This window comes from Trypanosoma melophagium (genome assembly GCF_022059095.1).
Source record: "Trypanosoma melophagium isolate St. Kilda chromosome Unknown ctg7segment1, whole genome shotgun sequence".
In the NCBI taxonomy this organism is placed as follows: domain Eukaryota; phylum Euglenozoa; class Kinetoplastea; order Trypanosomatida; family Trypanosomatidae; genus Trypanosoma; species Trypanosoma melophagium.
The window spans coordinates 308,238-327,622 of NW_027125191.1; the positions used below are offsets into that span (position 1 = coordinate 308,238).

General features: G+C 40.4%; 7 protein-coding genes across 7 annotated transcripts; all 7 read right to left on the reverse strand.

Annotated features, from left to right (window-relative positions):
• Positions 1-249: 249 nt before the first annotated feature.
• On the reverse strand, positions 250-1,995 carry LSM04_000790 (Protein kinase domain; the record flags this gene model as incomplete). The annotated part of the gene is made up of 2 exons (XM_067333943.1): positions 250-825; positions 877-1,995. 2 exons carry the CDS (start codon positions 1,993-1,995, stop codon positions 250-252), a joined length of 1,695 nt encoding a protein of 564 aa, XP_067186206.1.
• Positions 1,996-2,524: 529 nt separating this feature from the next.
• On the reverse strand, positions 2,525-3,895 carry LSM04_003506 (WD40 repeat; the record flags this gene model as incomplete). Its single annotated transcript, XM_067333944.1, has 1 exon — positions 2,525-3,895. One exon carries the CDS (start codon positions 3,893-3,895, stop codon positions 2,525-2,527), a length of 1,371 nt encoding a protein of 456 aa, XP_067186298.1.
• A 457-nt stretch (positions 3,896-4,352) lies between these two features.
• Positions 4,353-5,288, reverse strand: LSM04_004990 (uncharacterized protein; the record flags this gene model as incomplete). Its single annotated transcript, XM_067333945.1, has 2 exons — positions 4,353-4,866; positions 5,281-5,288. The coding sequence occupies 2 exons, from the start codon at positions 5,286-5,288 to the stop codon at positions 4,353-4,355; spliced, it is 522 nt and encodes a 173-aa protein (XP_067186353.1).
• A 167-nt stretch (positions 5,289-5,455) lies between these two features.
• On the reverse strand, positions 5,456-8,698 carry LSM04_006033 (Leucine-rich repeat; the record flags this gene model as incomplete). Its single annotated transcript, XM_067333946.1, has 1 exon — positions 5,456-8,698. The coding sequence occupies one exon, from the start codon at positions 8,696-8,698 to the stop codon at positions 5,456-5,458; it is 3,243 nt and encodes a 1,080-aa protein (XP_067186393.1).
• Positions 8,699-9,092: 394 nt separating this feature from the next.
• On the reverse strand, positions 9,093-10,115 carry LSM04_002263 (alcohol dehydrogenase; the record flags this gene model as incomplete). The annotated part of the gene is made up of 1 exon (XM_067333947.1): positions 9,093-10,115. The coding sequence occupies one exon, from the start codon at positions 10,113-10,115 to the stop codon at positions 9,093-9,095; it is 1,023 nt and encodes a 340-aa protein (XP_067186255.1).
• Positions 10,116-15,007: 4,892 nt separating this feature from the next.
• LSM04_001965 (uncharacterized protein) lies at positions 15,008-15,885 on the reverse strand (the record flags this gene model as incomplete). The annotated part of the gene is made up of 2 exons (XM_067333948.1): positions 15,008-15,395; positions 15,779-15,885. The coding sequence occupies 2 exons, from the start codon at positions 15,883-15,885 to the stop codon at positions 15,008-15,010; spliced, it is 495 nt and encodes a 164-aa protein (XP_067186246.1).
• A 342-nt stretch (positions 15,886-16,227) lies between these two features.
• On the reverse strand, positions 16,228-18,207 carry LSM04_009525 (PTP type protein phosphatase; the record flags this gene model as incomplete). Its single annotated transcript, XM_067333949.1, has 1 exon — positions 16,228-18,207. The coding sequence occupies one exon, from the start codon at positions 18,205-18,207 to the stop codon at positions 16,228-16,230; it is 1,980 nt and encodes a 659-aa protein (XP_067186509.1).
• Positions 18,208-19,385: the final 1,178 nt, after the last annotated feature.

A 19,385-nucleotide genomic window follows, 5' to 3' on the forward strand; every position in this document is an offset into this window, starting at 1 on the left:
GCTACAATAAGAAAAGGAAAGAAACGAAAAAAAAATCTCAGTGTTTTTTTTTTTGTTACTGTTCTTCTTGTTCTTATGTTAATCCTTTTTTTTTTGAATTGTCTTTCTTCATAGCCGCTCTCTTCTCATTAATTTTGCTTCCCTCGTACCGTTAGAATAAAACAAAAAAAAGGTTTAGTGGGTAAAAAAAAAAAAGAACAAATGGGTGCAATAAACGGTTGAAACCAAATAAATTAAATCACATTCCTACTAAGGCGCGTAAATGACTCCACTTGAGTGAATCATCAAAGGAGCCTGATAAACCACATGGTCAGTATCTATACGCCTTACCATACCGCCGTTATATAGTTGTTGATTACATCGTGACCCAGCGATCATCCTTGATGGGGCGATGGTTGTATTCCAATTCCGTTCACAATGATTTTGTTGTCGTATCTGCTGCTGAGGTTGTGATGGCCGTTGAAATGATCGTAGACACTTCGTGGGTGTGTTTGCCATGGAAGAGGCACACGAGTTCACAAGGCATTCCGCATGTGGTGGCTGTATGTGGAAAGGAACTGGCTGCACCGCGGATGCGGATGTATTTTGATACACAATGTTCTGAAGAAAAACATGTGGAGGCGCAATAGCAACCCCTGATGCATTAGTTGTTGTTGTTGTTGCTGTTGTTGTTTTTATTGGATTAGATGTAGATGTTGGTGGTGGTGGTGGTAACATATTTGCTGGTGGGTTGCCTACAAAAGTCATAAGAGGCACTACATTACAACTACCAAGAGGAATGATCGTTGATGACTGTTGTTTCTGTTGTTGTTGTTGTTGCTGCTGCTGTTGTTGTTGTTGTTGTTGTTGTTGTTGTTGTTGTTGTTGTTGTTGTACGACATGTTCGTGGAAACTGAAGTTTTGAATATCACTTCCACTGGGGGACAATCCTCCACTAAAATTACATTCACCGGTTGGCATAAAGCTGTTACTGCTGACACTCAGTGGAGAAGGAACAATGTTTCCAGTGTCTTTTCTCTGAGAATAATAATGAGAGAAATAGACATGATACAAGGCATCGGTGCATGACATCCTCAAGCTTTCATCAGGTTGTAATAATTTGCACAATAAGTTCACAAAGGCCACCTCTTCCGAAGAAGAAGATAATGAGCATGATGGTTGAACTTCGCCAGAGTTGTAGCGATATTTCTTAATGAGACAATGCAAATTTGCTTCAGCATTTATCCCTTTTGTATTTTTTGGTACCTGCAAGGATGTAATGTTTGCACCCAAGGTCATAGCCTTCATAGAAGGAAGTCCAAGTGTACATACAATGTTATTAATTTGCTCCTGTGGGTTTTCACCGGGAAAAAGTGGTTTCCCAGTGTAGAGTTCAAATAACAAACACCCAAGACTCCAGGAATCAATAAGAGGCGTATATGGAATCCCAAGAAGCACCTCTGGAGCACGATACCATAGTGATTGAACATCATAATAGGTATTCTCATGAAAATGCCGTACCGCGCCAAAGTCAATAAGACATGTCTTTGTAAAATCCTCTATATTGCGACTATCACTGTCACTTGGGCGAAGCATTACATTTTCTGGTTTAATATCACAGTGTATATAGCCCAGTGAGTGAAGTTCCGACAGCGCCTTCAATACACGTTCTCCCGCTATTCGTATAGCATCCAGTGAGAGTGGTTGAAACCCGTGTGCCCGCAGAAGCTCGTAAAAGTTTGTGCGCAAAAGTTCAGACACAATACAGAAACGTTCATTTTCCTCAAAAAAGTCCAACATATTAAGTGACTCCTCGTTGTGTGCGAGAAGTTGTAAAACTTGAATTTCCTTTATTGCAGAACGGCGATATGCCGCCTCCCGCTGTGAAATCTTCACAGCCACCTGCTCACCACTACGTGTATCGACACATAGCAGTACGCACCCATAAGTGCCATTTCCAAGCACCTCCTGGGGTACGTAGTGACCATCCATAATAGTCATGGAAGTTTGCATCATTGGGCCAAAAAAAAAAAAAAAACAGTTTATTTTCCGTTTTATTTCGTATTCTTTTTTTTTCTCTTTTTTCTTTCTTTCCTTCTTTTTTTTTTCCTTCCTTGTTGCCCTCCTTGAGTTTATTGTACTTCTTTCCTTTGCTTTGCTTTCTTCTCTTCTTTGATTCGTTTTACTCCTTTTTTTTTCTGATGTTATTATTTGACTTTTTACTCTATTGTATGCCTTTAAATTCCGCCCCTCCACACTCTCCTATGAAAAAAAAAGTCAAAGAGAAAGAGAAAAACAAACAAGATCGAAGAATTGTCATTACAGTCACTCCCATAATCAAAGCAAAAAGAAAACAAATCACTTTTTCTTGTGTTTTTTTTTCCTTCCTTTTTCTTTCTTTCGATGCAAAGATTTGGTACGGGAAAAATAACAAACAGTTTAAGCTGTCTCTCAACACTCTTTCCAAACCAAGACGAAAAAAAAAAAAAACGAAATAGCATACAAAAAGAGACAGAAAGGTTAAGATCCATAAGTGAAATATACTTCACGTTGCAGTGATGGTCACTGGACGAAGCATCTTAAAATCCACACGCCAAACAGCAATGGTGAAATCTCCGCTGGCTGAAGCAAAAAGATAAACGGACTCATCCTCATGAATACTGCTACTGCTGATGTTGTTGCTGTTGTTCTTATTACTACTATTAACGCTGGTACTAGTATTACACCAACGAGGATTCCTGACATCATACCCAAACAAAGTACACCGCATTGCCGTTACTGAGGATAATGGTCGTAAAGGAGCTATGGTAATTTCATTCACAGTTCCAGTATGAAATGTTAAAATGGATATAACACTACCCGATTCCTCATCGTATAATCGCAGTGTGTGATCCCATGATCCAATGATAGCTAAATGACGCTGAAGAGACATACTACCCAATCCCTTTCGCAGGGATGCTTCCCATTGCACTACAAGAGAAATATTATTGTTACTCTCAGTATTAGTAACTTCTTCATCTTTTCTTATATGGCCGACAGCAGTGTAACAATGAAGTTGTCCTTCTGCTGAAGATACAAGAACAGTATTTTCTGACCACACACATGCCAAAGCAGTTTCTGAAAAGGCACGAAGAATAGCCAATCGTTCACCATCTGTGTTATTGAGTGCAACATGTCCACTTTCAAATGCCACAACAAGATGGTTACTGTCTCGAAAGCTTGTACACATGATTATACCACATTTTGTTTCAGAACCAGCTGCAGGAAAAGTCCTAGAACAGACAACTTTTAGCCTTCCAAGAGACTCTTCCTCGTTGCCAATAACACCAACATTCCATAAACTTATAATTCCACCATTGTCGTGAGGAACGGCCAACATCATCTCACTAGGTGAGATGGAAACACTAGGGACTGTGCAAAACCCATGTTGAGGTACATCAATCACGTGTAGCAAATCCAAAGATGCACCAGGCGTATTAAGATCCCCTTCCTCCCTATCACTTTCATTTTCATCCTCATCCTCATTCAACGTAACTCGCCATATGTACAATTTTTTATTTCGCCCCTGTGTATAGAAGCAGACGGTAACCCCTTCCTCCTCTTTTTTCACTGCCCTAGAAACCCCGTTGAGGGTGAGGAATCCCACCTTGAGGATCCCCTGCTGTCCCACTCCCGGGAATGGCGGCCGCTCCTCCTCTCCTCTCGCATCCCTTCTTTTCTCCTCAGCGGCGGGGGCGGGGGCGAAGGCGAGGAGGGCCGTGCGGAGCTCGAGGTCCCACAGCCGCACCACGCCGTCCACGTCGCCGCTGAGGAGAAAATGCGGGAAGAGTCCGGCGGGGTCGAGCGCACACGTCATGACGGCGCTGTTGTGCCCGCGGAGGACAAAAAGCGGCGGATGGGCCTTCGCCAACGACATTCCATGAAACCACCACCACCAGCACCACTTTCCTCTTTTTTTTTTCGTCTTCCCTTCTGTGACCGGAGGAGGGGTGTGGAAACTGAAAAGAAAGAAGAAGAGAAAGAACAGATAACAGGTCTTGCAGAAAGAAGGAGTGCGGGTGAGGCAAAATAAGTATCCAAAATGTTCAGTCAAGCAGACATATACACACACACAAACAGAGAGAGAGAGAGAGGAGGAAGGAGGAAGGTAAGAAAAATATTGGCAGGTCGAAAAAGACTTGCAGGTATACCAGAAAATAATAATAATAAGAAAGAAAAACGCAAAGGAATTAGAAAAAAACAAAAATAAAAAAAGAAGAGTTCTTAGAAAAGATAATGAAGTTCATGAGTTTTACTTTGCATTCCTTCTAAATGTTGCTCCAATATATCCACATTTTCTTTTAATGGCAATACTTCAAGACCTTCTTTTTCATTCAACTGAAAAACTTCTTTTCCATCTCATTTCGTGCTTCAGTAAGTTGCCTAAGATTTTCTTCTTCTTCTCTTATACGATTAGCAAATGATTGATCATCTATTACTTGGCATTCTAGCAACCACTTTACGTGCTGTTGTGTTTGGTGCAATTCTCTTCGTCCCGTAGAGATTCCTTCCCGGCGATTACTCATAAGAGATTCAATAGCAACAATTTGTTTTTCACATTCTTTGATTTCATTCTGTAGATCAGTTGTATGCGATAAGGTTTGGGACAGTTTAGACTTCATTTCACCCCATTTAAATTCATGATCACTTGTCTGATGTGCTTCTCGCCAACTCATATCAAGATCATTCAACTTATTTCGCAATGATGTGAGTTCAGAGTTAAGATCTTGTTTCTCTACCAAAAGTCGAGAACGACGCGCACTTTCATCGCATTCAACTTCAACAGTAAGAGCTGTGCGTAATGACTTAATACGTTCTTCTTGTCGTTCAATTATGCCTTCCAGTTCCCTTTTATGTTGTAGAAACAATTGTTCTTCTCGCCATCATGATGGCGTTTTTCATTAACTGCAATTCGCTCCCTTCTCCGTTTCGGAGCCACAAAGTTATTTGTAATAGGGTAAAGTGAAGGGCATTTTTTTTTTTCTTCAAGAACAAATGTCACACTAACTGGAAGTCAGAGTACAGCAAAGTACCACAAAAAATTCCCTTTTCGAACAAAAAATAGTAAACGAGAGAACTAGAGTCTAAATAAATTAAAAGAAAAGAAAAATAGAAAGAGGAAAAAAAATCATCAAAGATGATTAATCCATCTGAGAAAGACAAATAAAAAAAAACACAAAATAAACATAATAAGGAAATGCATACATGACGCAGTTCGAAAAAAAAACATCGGTTTTTCTTTCCTTTTTAAAATAAATTTACATAGGCATCCTATACATACATCCCCAGATAAGGAGGAGAAAAGAAGCCTAACTGTTTGTTTTTTCTTCCTTATCCTTTAATTCCCCTTTTTGTTGCAAGTGGGAAACTGGGTAAAAGAAACAAAGTATATATATATATATATATATATATATATATATATATATACGCACAGTATTTAATTGTCCAACAAAATGGTTCGGCGTGGCTCTGCATAAAGACAAAGTGCGTCCTTGTCAAGTTTTTCTTCTTGAGCAACAGCATAGTCTGTACTCTTAAACTGTGTTTCATCATCAACCTCTTCAAGATGAAGACCCCTCATATTGATTCTCTCCCGTAGTGGAGTTTCGTTAACATGAAGAAGAGACAAAATATCTTCCCATATTTCTTCCGGTACATTTGATCCCTCAAGAAATAGTGTATGAAGTTGTGGGTTTACCTTTAATGCATTAAAAAGAGCTTCTCCCCCAACTTCACCGATAGGATTGTAATCCAAATACAAAGCTTCAATAGTGTGATTAACGCGAAGCACATCAGCGATTATTTCACATCCAATATCAGTTATATTGTTCATTCCAAGATCAACTGCACGTATAGTCGAAGATTGTTCCAAAACCTCACATAAAAGACGAATATCATCGTCATTCAATTTATACGCTTCATTTTTCGCATTTAAATCAATCATTTCAGTAGTCAATTTTCCAGATCTGTGTAACAAAAGAATCTTTTTAAGTCTAACAGATCCTGCATTAAGAGATAAAAGTTGTGCAATTTCACTCATGCAATCATTAGATATTGAATTACCTTCCAATTCGAGTGATACAACATGATCATTTTCTTGTAAAAAATTTAAGAGAATTCTTCCTCCTCTTTCAGCGATTCGATTGTTAGAAAGATCAACCCTTTTTATCCATGGACACCGAGAAAGAGCTTCAGCTAAGAATGGCATACTTTCACATGTCAATGAATTTCGTGATAAATCAAGAAAAGTAACATGATTGTTATTCATTAATGATGCAGAAAGCAATTGGCATGCTGAATCGGTAAACATATATTTAGGATCTCTAAGTACAACCGTAGAAATATCATCATTAGCATCAATAGATGCTAATAAAGGTTTAAGAGACTTTGGTTGTTTATTTATCATAAGTTCCCGATTCATCGTACAAAAGGCCTCTGCTGTAACACCATTTGGTGTACGTACATCTTTAAGAGATGTATTAGTTTTTAAAATTTTTATCAAAAATTCAATACCAACTGAAGTAACATTCGTTTCATTAAGAAAAAGAATTTCCAATGAACATTTTTCAGATTCTAGACCTCTTACCAATTCCATTAGACCTTCATCATCGATAGGATTAGATGAAAGATCCAAAAAAGAAATACCACAATCTTCTCGAGAAAGAATTTTTCCAAGAATTTTACACCCTTCAGCTTTAATAGTATTTCCTTTAAGAATCAAATCTTGTACAAATGTCCTTCCTTTTAGATGAACACAAAGTGTTCCGATAGATTGATCATCAAGGGGCCTAGAACAATTTTCTCTTCTTAAATCTACCTTTGTCATACTTTGATCACCACCCTGTAATCTGTAAACCGTATCTTTAAGACTTTTTGGCTCTTTATTAAGATCAGCTGCTTCTGTAATTTTAGTATACATTTCTGGTGAAACTCCTGTTTTTTCCAAATCAATAGAAAGTATTCGGTCATTAAATTTCAACATATCAGGAAATGCTCCAACTCCATCATCATATAATGCATTATTTGAAAGATTTAATTCTTCAAGTGATGTATTTGTGCGAAGAGCATCACATAACCTTCGAGCCCCACGACCTGTTATAGAATTTTCTGAAAGGTTTAATCGTGTAAGAGTTGCGTTAGTCATAAGCATCTCTGATATAAAAACAACTCCTGTATCACCAATAACATTTTTGGATAAATCCAAAGAAAGTACTGTTCGGTTTAACAAAAGTGCTTGACATAACAAACGTACTGAATTATTATTGTAGTATTCTTCACCTGTTCCTCCTGCAAGAGAAATTTCAGTTAGAGAAGGATCATTTGATTCAATTTCAAATACCAGTCGCCGAATTTCCCTTGGAGATTGATTAATTATAAGCAAACCTTCCACTTCATTTATATAATCTACTCCAATAAAATTGTTGGTAATGTTGACATTCTTCAAAGAACTATTTGATTTAATAGCACTTATTATTGAAAGAGCCGCATCATCATTAATTCGATTTCCTGCTACATTTACTTCCTCAAGTGAAGCGTGTCTCTGGAGACATTGAAATAATATCTTTGCTCCAGTAGATGTTATACCATTATTTGGAAGAGCCAGAAGACGAATAGTACTGTTATGCTTTAATGGTTCAACCAAAAGCTCCACACCTTTGTCACCCACTGAACAATTCCCAAGGTTTAATTCCAATAAATGGGAATTATCCTTTAAAACAGGAGCAATAAAAAATGCAGCTTTATTCATCCCTTCTTCCCATTGAAGATTTACAGTTGTACATGATGGATCGTTTGTTCGAATAGCCACAACAGCCCTTTTCAAGGGATTTGGTTCCTTATTTAAAGCACATTCATGATCAATAATACCGCGTACCTTTGATGTAACAGATGTATCTACCAAATTAAAAGTGGTAATTATATCATTTTTCTCAAATAAGGTATTTACAAGAGCTTGTGCAGCAGAATTACCAATACGAATATTTTGTGCAAATGATAAGAACGTTATCGTTGGATGATTCAAAAGATCAGCACTTTCAATAAACTGTACAAGTCCTACATCAGATACATCGTTATTACTCAAATCCACATGGCGTATAGTACTTTCTTTAATCAATGCTCCAATTGCTGCAGTTCCAGCATCTCCAAGTGAACATCCGGAAAGAATTAAAGTCTTCAAACCATCAACATGTCGTACAAAAAAAGGAACCAATCGGGTATCCACTTTATTATGGTTGATATCTGTTAAATCAAGTTGATCTGCTTCACCATTCAAAAGTCCTCTTCGAATATCCTTTGAGTATTTATAACATTGAGCCAGTAATAGTAGATTATGAACAAGTGACTTTGAGCACAGATTATCATCAATATCAAATGCTTTCGGATGATCAGGATTAGTAAAAATTTGAAAAAAGTACCTTGCACCAGCATCATCAATTTTGTTTCCTTGAAGCTGAACCTCTTGAATTGTTGGAGATTTTTGAATAAATCGTGAAAGTGCTAAAGCACCGGATGATGTTATTTCATTACCAGAAAAATCAATCCTTTCCACTGGTACAGGGGACATTTCCATAGCAGCAATAAGTGTCTCCAGCTCACTATCGCCCATTTTCTTACAGGACCAGAGTACATCTGTTGTACCAGTCTTAGAAACCAGCTTTAATAATTCATTAAATGATTGCATATTGCCTTGTTTTTCTTGTTTGTTTTTGGTCTCTCGCTAACAGAAAAAAAAAAAATGAAAAGGAATATTAATAAAAAAAAATACAAAAAAGAAAGAAACCAGCAACATATAAATAAAAAAAAAGAAAGTATGTACAACACCCATACAAGAAAAAACAAAAAAACCGTCTTACCTGGAGGAATAACAAAGGGAATAACAATAGAATAGATTATATGGTTAAATAAACCATAAACCAATTCCGAAATATTATAAAAAGAAAAGTAAATTTAAATTTTTCTTCCCCAAAATCCGCTATTATTCTACTTGTAAATATTGGTGAAGGAGCAAACACACACACACAAAAAAAACCAGAAAAAGAAGAAAAAAACCCACCATATATATATATACTCTCATTTTATAGTTCCACAACTATTTTCCCCTTGTTTTTCCTCTGATACATATAATCCACGGCATCTGGAACAGCTTCTAAACCTTTAGAAGGAAAAAGATCAATAAAACTTCTGATATGCCCTGTTTCACAGAGACGACATAATTTAGAAAAGTGACGTTTATCATACTTGGCAAAATGTGGTAAAAAGAATGTATGTAGACAAGCACTTTTTGATAAAAGTCTCGTATGAATAGGTGTGTAATTTGAAGAATTTTGCAACCAACTACTGCCATCATTGTACCCAGATATACTTCCGATTGATAATATTCGTCCCCGAAGTGAAATATTGTTTACAATAGCTTCAAAAGTTTCACCACCAACAGATTCATAGGCTATATTAACCCCTGTTGGAGCAAATTTCTTTAATCCTTCATCAATAGATTCCCTTTCTTCAATGATAACGTTAGCACATCCAAGTTCTTTCAAGAATGTTTCCTTTAAATAGGATGAAGTTATACCAATAACACGACAGTGATAAACATTTTTAAGTAACTGAACAGCAAATTGTCCTGTTCCACCAGCTGCAGCAGTAACAACTGCTACTTCTCCTGGTAAGGGTTTTACTACCTCCTCCAAAGAAATAGATGCTGTGACACCACTAAGGTCTAAAGGAAGCCATTCTTTTTTAAGTGATGGAACCTTTTTAGTTTGTCGAGAAGGAACAACTTGATATTCAGCGAATGCGCCATAACATCTCGTTACAACAGCATCTCCAAAAGCAAATTCCTTTACATTTCCGCCTACGGCAACCACTTCCCCAAGAGCTTCAAAACCACAATCGAAAGGTGGTTTTACATCAGGTTTATACTTTCCAGCTGTAAAATTAACATCGCTGGCATTTATTCCTACAAAAATGTTTTTAACAAAAATCTCCGTCGGTTTCAGGACGGAAGGAGAATTACAAACTTGGATTTCTATGGCGTCACGAAACCGCGGCGTTAACTTTGTCGCCACTATCTTTTTGAATCCTTTAGGGAAAAACGCCATGCCCAACCCCGGCGGCGCTACAAAAAAAGAAAAAACCGGGAACAACAAAAAAAAAAGATAATCAAAGCCCGGCCCGGCGACAGCGGCAACGGGGAAACAAAAAAAAGGACCGGGGGCTCAGGGAAGGCACCCCAGGCGGGCGCCTCCCCAGGGAGAAGGGAAACCCCGCAAGGAATGCCGGGCGGGTTCCCGGCTGTTGCGGGCCTTTTGCGCCCCCTTGTCCTCCCCAACCCCTTTGTTTCCCCGGAAGGGCGTTCCGGGACGCCTTCCGCAAGGCAGAGGGAGATTGGGGCAGAAACGAAAAGAATAATCTAAACCTTGCCTTCCCGCATAATAAATCAAATAAAAATAGAAGAAACAAAGGTAACATAATGATTTTGTGTAAGAGCCAATCTTTCCCCTGGGAATGTGGGTGCTTCCCGATCTTTTTCCCCCTCCGCCACTGTTTCCTGATGGATAACGCAACCGAAGAAATAAAAGTCCCGAGAAGCCCTTTTTAACCCGTTCCCCGTTTTCCCCATCGCAACCTCCACCCCTTCGCTGCGTCTTGTTTTCTGGCGCTTTCCCCTCTAGATATTCCATCCGCCGGGTTTTGCCCTCTGAAGCCGCGTAACTCCAAGCAGCACTCATACCGTGTGAATGTAAAACTCTTTCTATGGCGCCAGCTTTCGTAACTAACGGCTGTGAATGCTTGTTTCCTTTTTGCATAATGTTCATAACTGTTGTTTCGCCAACGCGAATATCCAATGGCCCTGCCAAATGCATTTGAAACACTATAATGCTAGATGAGCGGTGCATGCCTTTGCTTGGGAAATCATGTGAGGTGAGCGCTTCCACGCAACACCTGCCGCTAAAACTTCCCATTTATCCCTAAACAATAACGCTCCCAATCCGCACACGGAGGCGTCTGCCGCCAGCGTTGCTGTAGAGGACAACTGCTGTGGTGGATGAACCGGCTTGTTCACCATTAATGTTTTAAGCCAGTTTTGCCCGATGACCCTCGCATTGGGTGATAAATTTGTCAGATCTTGTGGCCTCATTAAACCCTGATTAAAACGCGACAATCGCCTACGTACAATTTTAAAGAAAAATAATAAGGGAAAAGGGATTCACCCCTAACCCCCGCCGCGCAAAACATGCTGGGAGCTGCGCTCTCCAATTCTTTAACCGTCGTCGGTTCCAGAGACGTTGCTTCTTGCAACTGCTCCATCGTCTTTTGGCCTAAAGGCGCGGTATTTTCCTTATGGTTTAAATGCGCCCCGATAAAATCGCATTCCTTTCTGTGAAACTTCTGCTCCCCAATCGTGGTTCCGCAATTTTGCATGTTATGTATGATTTGCTGTACCCAAGATTGTACCGTTCCGTGTGGAGCACTTATTCCGTTGTTATCAATCCATAAATGTATGTGTAAAACTTCTGGTGCTGCATATTGTGGCAATACCAATTCCGGATCGCCGGACAAAACTCTTTTAATGGTATTTATAATCTCAGGACTACATTTATAGCCCATGGGTAGGCGAGTGAACTCAACGAGTTCACCTGATTCCGTGCGGCAACGGAAACTTGCGCGTGTGTTTACGGGTAGTTCCACTTGGAAAAATGATGCCTTTAAATCAAATAATGTTGCGGTTTCGTCGTAAACCACATCCAGGTACCGGGAAATGTGTCCCAAAGGAACATCGGCCTCATAATCGTCCTTGGCTTTCTTTTCTCTTGGCCACGCAATAAATCCCCTTTTCTGCCCGGAGGGTTTGCCCTCCACCACCATAAATGGAACTACCCAACCTTTAGTTGGATGCGATGAAGCTGTGCAAATAATGCCTGCTTCCCTCATACGCTGCGCGTCAGCGTTATTAATTCGTAAACTGAAATCACATTCCTTCAAATGTGCTTCTGTGTTTTTGCGCAGTGTGCCACACCCCTTCCCACCTCCTCCTTGCCTTGTTATCCAAACGCTCCCTAACCCATTTGGTGGAAAGCGTACCTACGTCTATTTGTTGCAACGGTAATCGTTCTTCTTCTTTTGTGGCCACTCCGTTGCGGTGTGATTGTTGCAGCATATTGTGCCCTTTAAATGGTGCACAAACAACTTGTTTTACAGGTTCTGGTATGGTCCATTTTTCCAAATCCTTTGCATCAATGATGTCAGTTGCACTGACTTGTTTATTGCTGCGGCCCAATGGCCTAAGTATCGCACCGCGCTTCGTGAGAGTTTCTTGAACGTTTTTGGGTAAGCCTCCCCCATCCACTATTGTGGCTGCTGGGTTTTCTGCCTGCGGTACAAAATTTTGTTTTTGGAGTTTTGCTATTTCTCCCCAACGGCTGGCTGTCAACCATGCCAGTCGTAAAGCCACTCGATCCCTTTCCTTTGTAAGGGTATCGCTTATCATATCCAATTCCCATCTTAACATTGGCCGTGCTTGCTTTATGGGATCTGCTGCCACTGTCTTTTCTGGGCCTGCCAGAAACATTTGAGTGGGCGTTCTCCCTGATGCCAACATGGTGATCAGAGTGCGCGTGTATTGAATCGCGCTGTTCTTTGCCAATTGCAAGCTTACAATAAATAGTGGAATGTTTTTTCCGTCATTTCCAAATTGTGCCGCACTGTGAAATCGATGAATCTTCTTATTATGGATCCCCGTTGTTCCCATGTTGTGCGGGTCCACATGCGTTTGGAGACCCGATTGTCCTCTGAAGCCAGCGCCACGGTGTACGGATCGTGGAAAGGTGCGGGTATTATCGTAACATCGTTTATAGATTTCGTCCCTTGGGGAAGTGTTGATGATGGAAAGAATCCTTGCCGTTGGTGTAGTTGTGTGTTGTGTTTCTGTATATTTCCTGTTATGATACCTTCTGTCACCTTTCGGATGTGTGATTGGAAGAAAACCACGGTGTTTTGTTGGCGAATCCTATCCTGAATATCTAACTTTCGTTGATATCCCATCATCCCTGGCCCCGGCATTCACTGTTTCCGTGGCTGAATATCGTTTCTTGGTTTAAAGGCCTCTCGTTGCAATTGCACCCGGCACATAAAGCTGTAATGCCCGATGGGACCGCATCTGAAACAGTGTGCCTTGCTGAGTGATGGTGCCGACTGTTTCTTCCTCAACTTCATAGCTGCTTGTATGAATGGATCCTCTCTTTTTAAAGGCTGAGCAATGGCCTCCTTGATATCCTGCATCTTCACTCCTGGAAAATCCTTTGCTGTTTGAATAACCCTGAGTTGGGTGCATAACTGGCTTCCGAGGCGTACCTGTTGATTCGACATTCCTTCATTACGAATGGTGTTGGCCCATTGCAAAAAATTATTCCATGCATCATTATAGGCTGGCCCAGGATTTGCTGCATAGGAAAAATTTCCCGGTATGCCGCCACCAATTGGGTTAGCGAAGTCTGCAGTAAATAATCCATCATTCCTTCAAATGTTCTGATGCGCTCTTCTGGCCGTACATATTCGGTCCAAACCGGTTGGCTTTGTTCCTGCGTTCCCCGGAAAACCTCTTTTGGGCTTTCCTCGTAACCCATCGGTGTCGTCCACTCAGGCCATTCTTTTCGCGCCTCCTTTGTAGGTGTATGAACGGCTTGTGGGTCAATGCTGCGTGTTTCTTCTTTTCCCAGTGTTTGTGTCTCGTGCCCTAATTGGCGCAATAATTCGGCAAATCGATTTTCTTTTTGCCTTAGCCGTTCCCTTGCCGATGTAAGTTGCGCTAACATTTCAGCCTTCTCCGTTTGAGACTGGGACCCTTGTGCCCGCAATTCCAACATTTCATTCTCTTACTGCGAGAGCCTTTGTAATGCTGCCACAAGTCGCCCTTGTGTTTTGGCCAACTGCGTCTGGGTATGTTTCAAATACGCTTGCATTTCTTCCTTTTGTGTTTTTCCGATCATGGCTGCCTGGTGAAGATGTGCTATTTGGTCTTGTAATTCCTGGACCTGATTACTTGCGTGCTGCTGTGCCCGAAAGGATTCATCCCGTAATTGTTTTAATGCATTTCGATACTCATAGGTTAAACTTGAACGTGCTGCTGCCAATGCTGTCCATTCGGCACTGAAACGTGCACGTGCTTCTCCAAATGCTTGTAGAAAGACTGGGTTAAGCGGCACATTATAGCGCACCAGGGAGGGACCAAGAGACGCCCATGGCATGACGTTATGGTCGTTTACCCGAACCATTAGGGTGTCATTTTTAAGGAATAACTCACCCTCAGCGTGATAAATTGTTTGCGGAGAATCTGCTGGACAATATTGAAGGAAAAAGGCCGTTTTGCCTTTATGGTGCACAAATGCTGTTAACGCCTGCGTGCTAATTTGCCACTCCACTTCTGTAAAAGACTAACGGGTTGTAGTTGGCATTATACTTGCTTGTAAACTTACTTTTTTCAGGAAACTTACATTTGGCAGACTTTGAAGGGGAAAAGATAATAACAGAAAATATACCAGCGCAAGGCTCGATCATTCTTTTCGCAAGTTATCAAAAAAACCCTCAACCTCATGCAGCCGTTCTGCCCGTGGCCCCCCCCCCCGGGCTCCCGCCAATCCCCAAGGAAAAAAGGAGACCAAACTACCCCCCAAAGCCCGAACTCACACGGATCGACAATCTGGACCCGTATTCTTCCCAAAAGCCCCCGGCAAAAATAATAGTGACACGGGGAGGGTATTATGCCGCAAAACGCCGGTGGTGATGGGGTGTCAAGAAAGAGAGCGCGGAGCCAGCAGGGGAGCGAGCTAGGAGGAATTTATGCGTGGATGTTCCCTCCGGCGGCGGACTACTGATTTTGTTTTCTGGCTCTCCAGCGTATTGTTAACCGCTAGGTTTGAATTCATTCCATCCGGCACGTGCAATGTCGTATTCTGGTTTTGTGTTATCCCAATCTGTGTGATCATTTTCCTGTTCACTTTTGTTTATTGCCACCAAGGCGACATCCCAAACAGTACCAAGAGCTCCAGTTACAGCTTCCTCCGTGTGATCCCAAAACGTTTTGCATTGCCCCATTGAGCCCAGCCGCAACTTCGCCAAAGCCTTCCATTTTGAGTCGATTCCATGTCCGTTCGATCCCGCGATACAATCCAGTCCAATGCGCCAGTTGCGGGTGGAGACTAAGGTAAACAAATTCACATGCACGAATCAATTCTGCGCGTTGCTGGGAAATTTGGTATTCCTTAGAGCCAATTCCGTACATACGTTTCACACAATCCACATAATATAGATCCGTTGTAAATTCGATAGCAGATTCGTGTTCACGTTTTTCAATAAAAGTTATGTATCTCTCTTTTGAAGTTCTGCCCAAGCGAGATGGTGTTCCCTAGTGTCATAATGTGTGTGTCTTTTTTGCTGCTTAAATCCGTTTCTCATTCATTTCCTCTTCAGCAGCTGCGACGACATTTCCGGCGGCTCCAATTTGCAGAGTAAGAGACACCACGAGGTGCAGAGCATTGCTCTGCTTACAAGTATAAGAAAAAAGAAAAGAGATTAAGTATTTCCACAGAAATGGATGCACCCTAGCCCAGTGTGTGTCATCGGGATTGAATTTCTCGGTGCTCAGTGTACTGAACAGAGTAGCAATTATATTATTATTGGCAGTAAACAAACAAGTGATCAATAACGTTCTCTGGAAGGGACACCACACAGAAACAAACATGCAAGGGATGCCACGAGCGAACACGCGACAAACAGCTGACGCATCGTGAGAAATGAGGCAAGCGGGATCGAGACCAGAGTCGTCACAAAGTTCCATATCATCACCACAGCGTTTCCCACAAGAGGCTCCATCCCTCACGAAAAAGAAAAAAAAACATGGGACTGCTTTTTCTTCCCCTGGTTGTGGGGCAAGGCGGGGTGGGGAAATATCTGTGGGTTTTTTTGTCCCGCACCCCAACCCCCTTCCCCTCTTCCTAACGTCTGCCCCCTCGTCCGGGTCTCGGACTGGGGCTTCCTGGCTGCCAGAAAATTAAAAAAGGAGGAAAGAGAGAGAACATCCAAAGACCCCAAGTCACAGCGCAAAAAAAAAAAACCCAGGCCCCAAAGAAGAAGGAAAAAAAAAAAACAAAAATGAAAAAAGCAAAAAAAAAAAAAAAAAAACAAAACGGTATGCCCCCTCCCTCCATTCTTCCTCTAGAGCTTTTCGATCTCCTCATCAGTGAGTTCGTGCCGGCAAAGTGGGGTTCGTTCAAAAAGACTTGGGTTCTCAAAATCTGCAGTCGCTGCCTGCAATCTGTCTTCCTGCACTTCTGTTTCCGCTTTTGGGATTTCTTTCATTGACCCTCCGGTGCTTGTTTGTGATGACGTCTTGGAAACATGGTGCTCCTGCTGTTGCTGGCGTTCGCTGCCTGTGGTATGTGAAAGGCTGTTTGGTGTGTTCTTGGCGCCGGCGTGGGTCAAAGGATCGGAATTTCTTGCAGTAGCTTCTTGTGGGGTGATGCTAATTGAAACAGGGTGATTACTGTGACCTGAAGCTTCGGGTTCACTATATGCTAAAAAAGAGGTCTGCCGTTCTTCTTGTGTTTGACCCCTTTCTGTTGCAAAACTTTCTGTGTGTGAAGGTTTTTGAACCTGATTCCCTGCACTGCTACTACCGCTACTGTTTTTTGCATTTCGGGCTTCCCCCTCAACCCTTCGTCCAGCATCTTTTTCTCTCTTATCTGTTGAGAAACGCATTTTTTTGTTTCTAACTTGCCATTCCTTTAGTTGTTCTTCTAAAGAAAAATTTTCACCCCCAACGGATTCCCCTTTAATATTATTATTATTATTATTATTATTATTATTAATATTGCCATTATCATTTTTCATCCGTTCTGCGTTTGTAGGAGTAATTTTTTCGTTAATATTTCCAGGTGACTGACGATTTACGGCTGCTTGGCGTGCAGATGTTCTTTGCTGTCTCAAGTAAGTTTCTAATAAATACTGTTCTGCTTCCGTGAGACCTGTTCGACGATGTGGAGACAAAATAAAATTTCCACCTAGTGAAAATTCCTTCTTTCCAATTGAAGGTGTTCCTCGTATTCCAGTATGGGTTACGTAAACTGGTAATTCTGCCCCTTGATGATGTTTGTTTTGTGGTGGAGCTGTTATCTCTGCCCGTGGAAAAAAGGACCCAGGTAAAGCCATCTGTTGACCTGTTGATGCATTTCGTTTGGATGTTGTCTCTCGACGACGCATCTTTAACAAATCAACACCTTTTTCTGCAGATAATATCATTCGATCCATTTCACGAAGAACAGCGTAACAAAGAAAAAGAAATTGATCTTTTCGCTGAACCATTCCACTACGAGCAAGTTTAAGAGTATGAACGATATGTTTTATGTCTATTTCTTTCTTTTCCATTTGAAATTGTGCTAATGCTATGTGAAGGGCAATAAAAACTCCTGTACGACCAATACCACCAGAACAATGCACAACTATAGGGCCTTGAATACTAGATTCAGATTTTCCCATAGTTTGAATAATTTCCATTAATGGAGCGCTGGTTTCTGGAATACCTTGATCAGGCCATCCAATATATTGTATGTGTTGTATTTGCCGCTTTTCACCACGCGGTGTACAAAGAAGAAAAGTACGAAATACCAGGTCAAAAACACGAGTTTCACTTACTGATACAATACGTAAGAAACCAAAATCAATTTCTTTACCTTCTTCTGGCCAATAAATTTCACTTTTAACTTTTCCAGACTCTAATTCAGCACATAGCATAACTATGAAAAAAACTTTATTTTCATATACCATTTGCCAAAAATCCAGAATTGTATTCTGAAAAGGGGCTTGTGTAGCTATATATGTAAAAGGCAAACCAAATAATTCTCGTCCATCTATATAATTAGCATTTATATACGGATCGTGATTTATTTGTGTACGTGGTCGCAAACGTACACGTGTAGTTTCATTGGCTCTTACTTCAGCAAAACGATTTTTAGGCATATTTGTCGCGAGTGATGCGGTATAAAATTCATCTAAGTTACTTCGTATAAGGTGATCTACCGCTCTCAGTTCTTTCATTTCTTCATCAAACCCATCTCCATTACCACCTGGTCTCACCTCAGAGAGATGGCGAAGATGATCATGAAGACCCCTCGCTATGCGTTTCTGTTCCACACTCATATAACTTTTTCTTTTCTTTTCTTTTCTTTCTTTCTCTCCCCCCTCTGTTAGTGTGTATATGTATAAGTCGATATGAACTCCGCCAAACTATTATCGATAATGCACAGAGTCAGTTAGAGAACGAAAGAGAGGGAGAAAGAGAGACCTAGAAAGAAAGGAAAAACAAAATCACAGACTCAAACAAATAATCTAAGAATGTGAACCCTCAAGTAAATTTACTATCCAGAACTGTAAATACCCTAATCAAAAACAAGAAAAAGAAAAAAAAACAAATAAGAAGAACAGATTAACAAAAAAAGAACAAAGAAAAGATGATCATAGAAAATCACTTCAACAATATTTGTAGTTTTTATTATCAGTTTCTTTTTATTTTTGTTTATTGAACTTTCTTATATATATGTGATCTTTCATTATTCCCAAATACATTACGCGCCGTATTTAAAAGTATACAAAACGTTGTTCTTCGCTCGCTTTTGCCTGTTTGAGGGAAGTAACTATTTTGCTACCTTTATAGACGCACCGGCATTAGTGATATTACTTCTTACGTCTTATTCTTCTCTCTCCTCCTATACAAGTATTTGGATTACATTTTGTTTTCTTTTTTGCTTTTGTTATCACTTTGTAAGTCTACTTGTTTGAACCATAAGACCAATTTGGCAAAAAGAATGTGAGAATGAAAAAAAAAAAGAAACAAACAAAAAATCCTTCCTTTCTTCGTTCTAATTCTTGGGTAACTGTTTCTTGCTTCAGCTTCGGTTTTTTTTATTTATTTTTGCTTTTTCCTTTGCCATATTTTGGTTCATTTGGCTATATCAAGTGTGGTTAAGTCTTATGTTGGGAAGTAAATCTTAGATGTCTCATATATGTGATATGGTAGTACGCCAAATGAATACGTAAAGTAAGTGACGCGGTCTGTGTGAAAACAAAGAAACATAAAAAAAAAAGAATTGGTTTTCTCCCACATCCCTCCTACTCATTCTATCCATAATTGCGGGGACTTTATTTTTTTCCTTACTGAAAAGCAAACTAAAAAGATTCCCTCCCATCAACACCTTGAATGGAAAGAGAGATAATTACACCGTTGCTCCTTATATATATATATACATATAAGTGAAAACCACACACCTTGCCCAGCTTGGCGATAGAAACACGAAAAGTATATACCTTTTTTGTTTCAC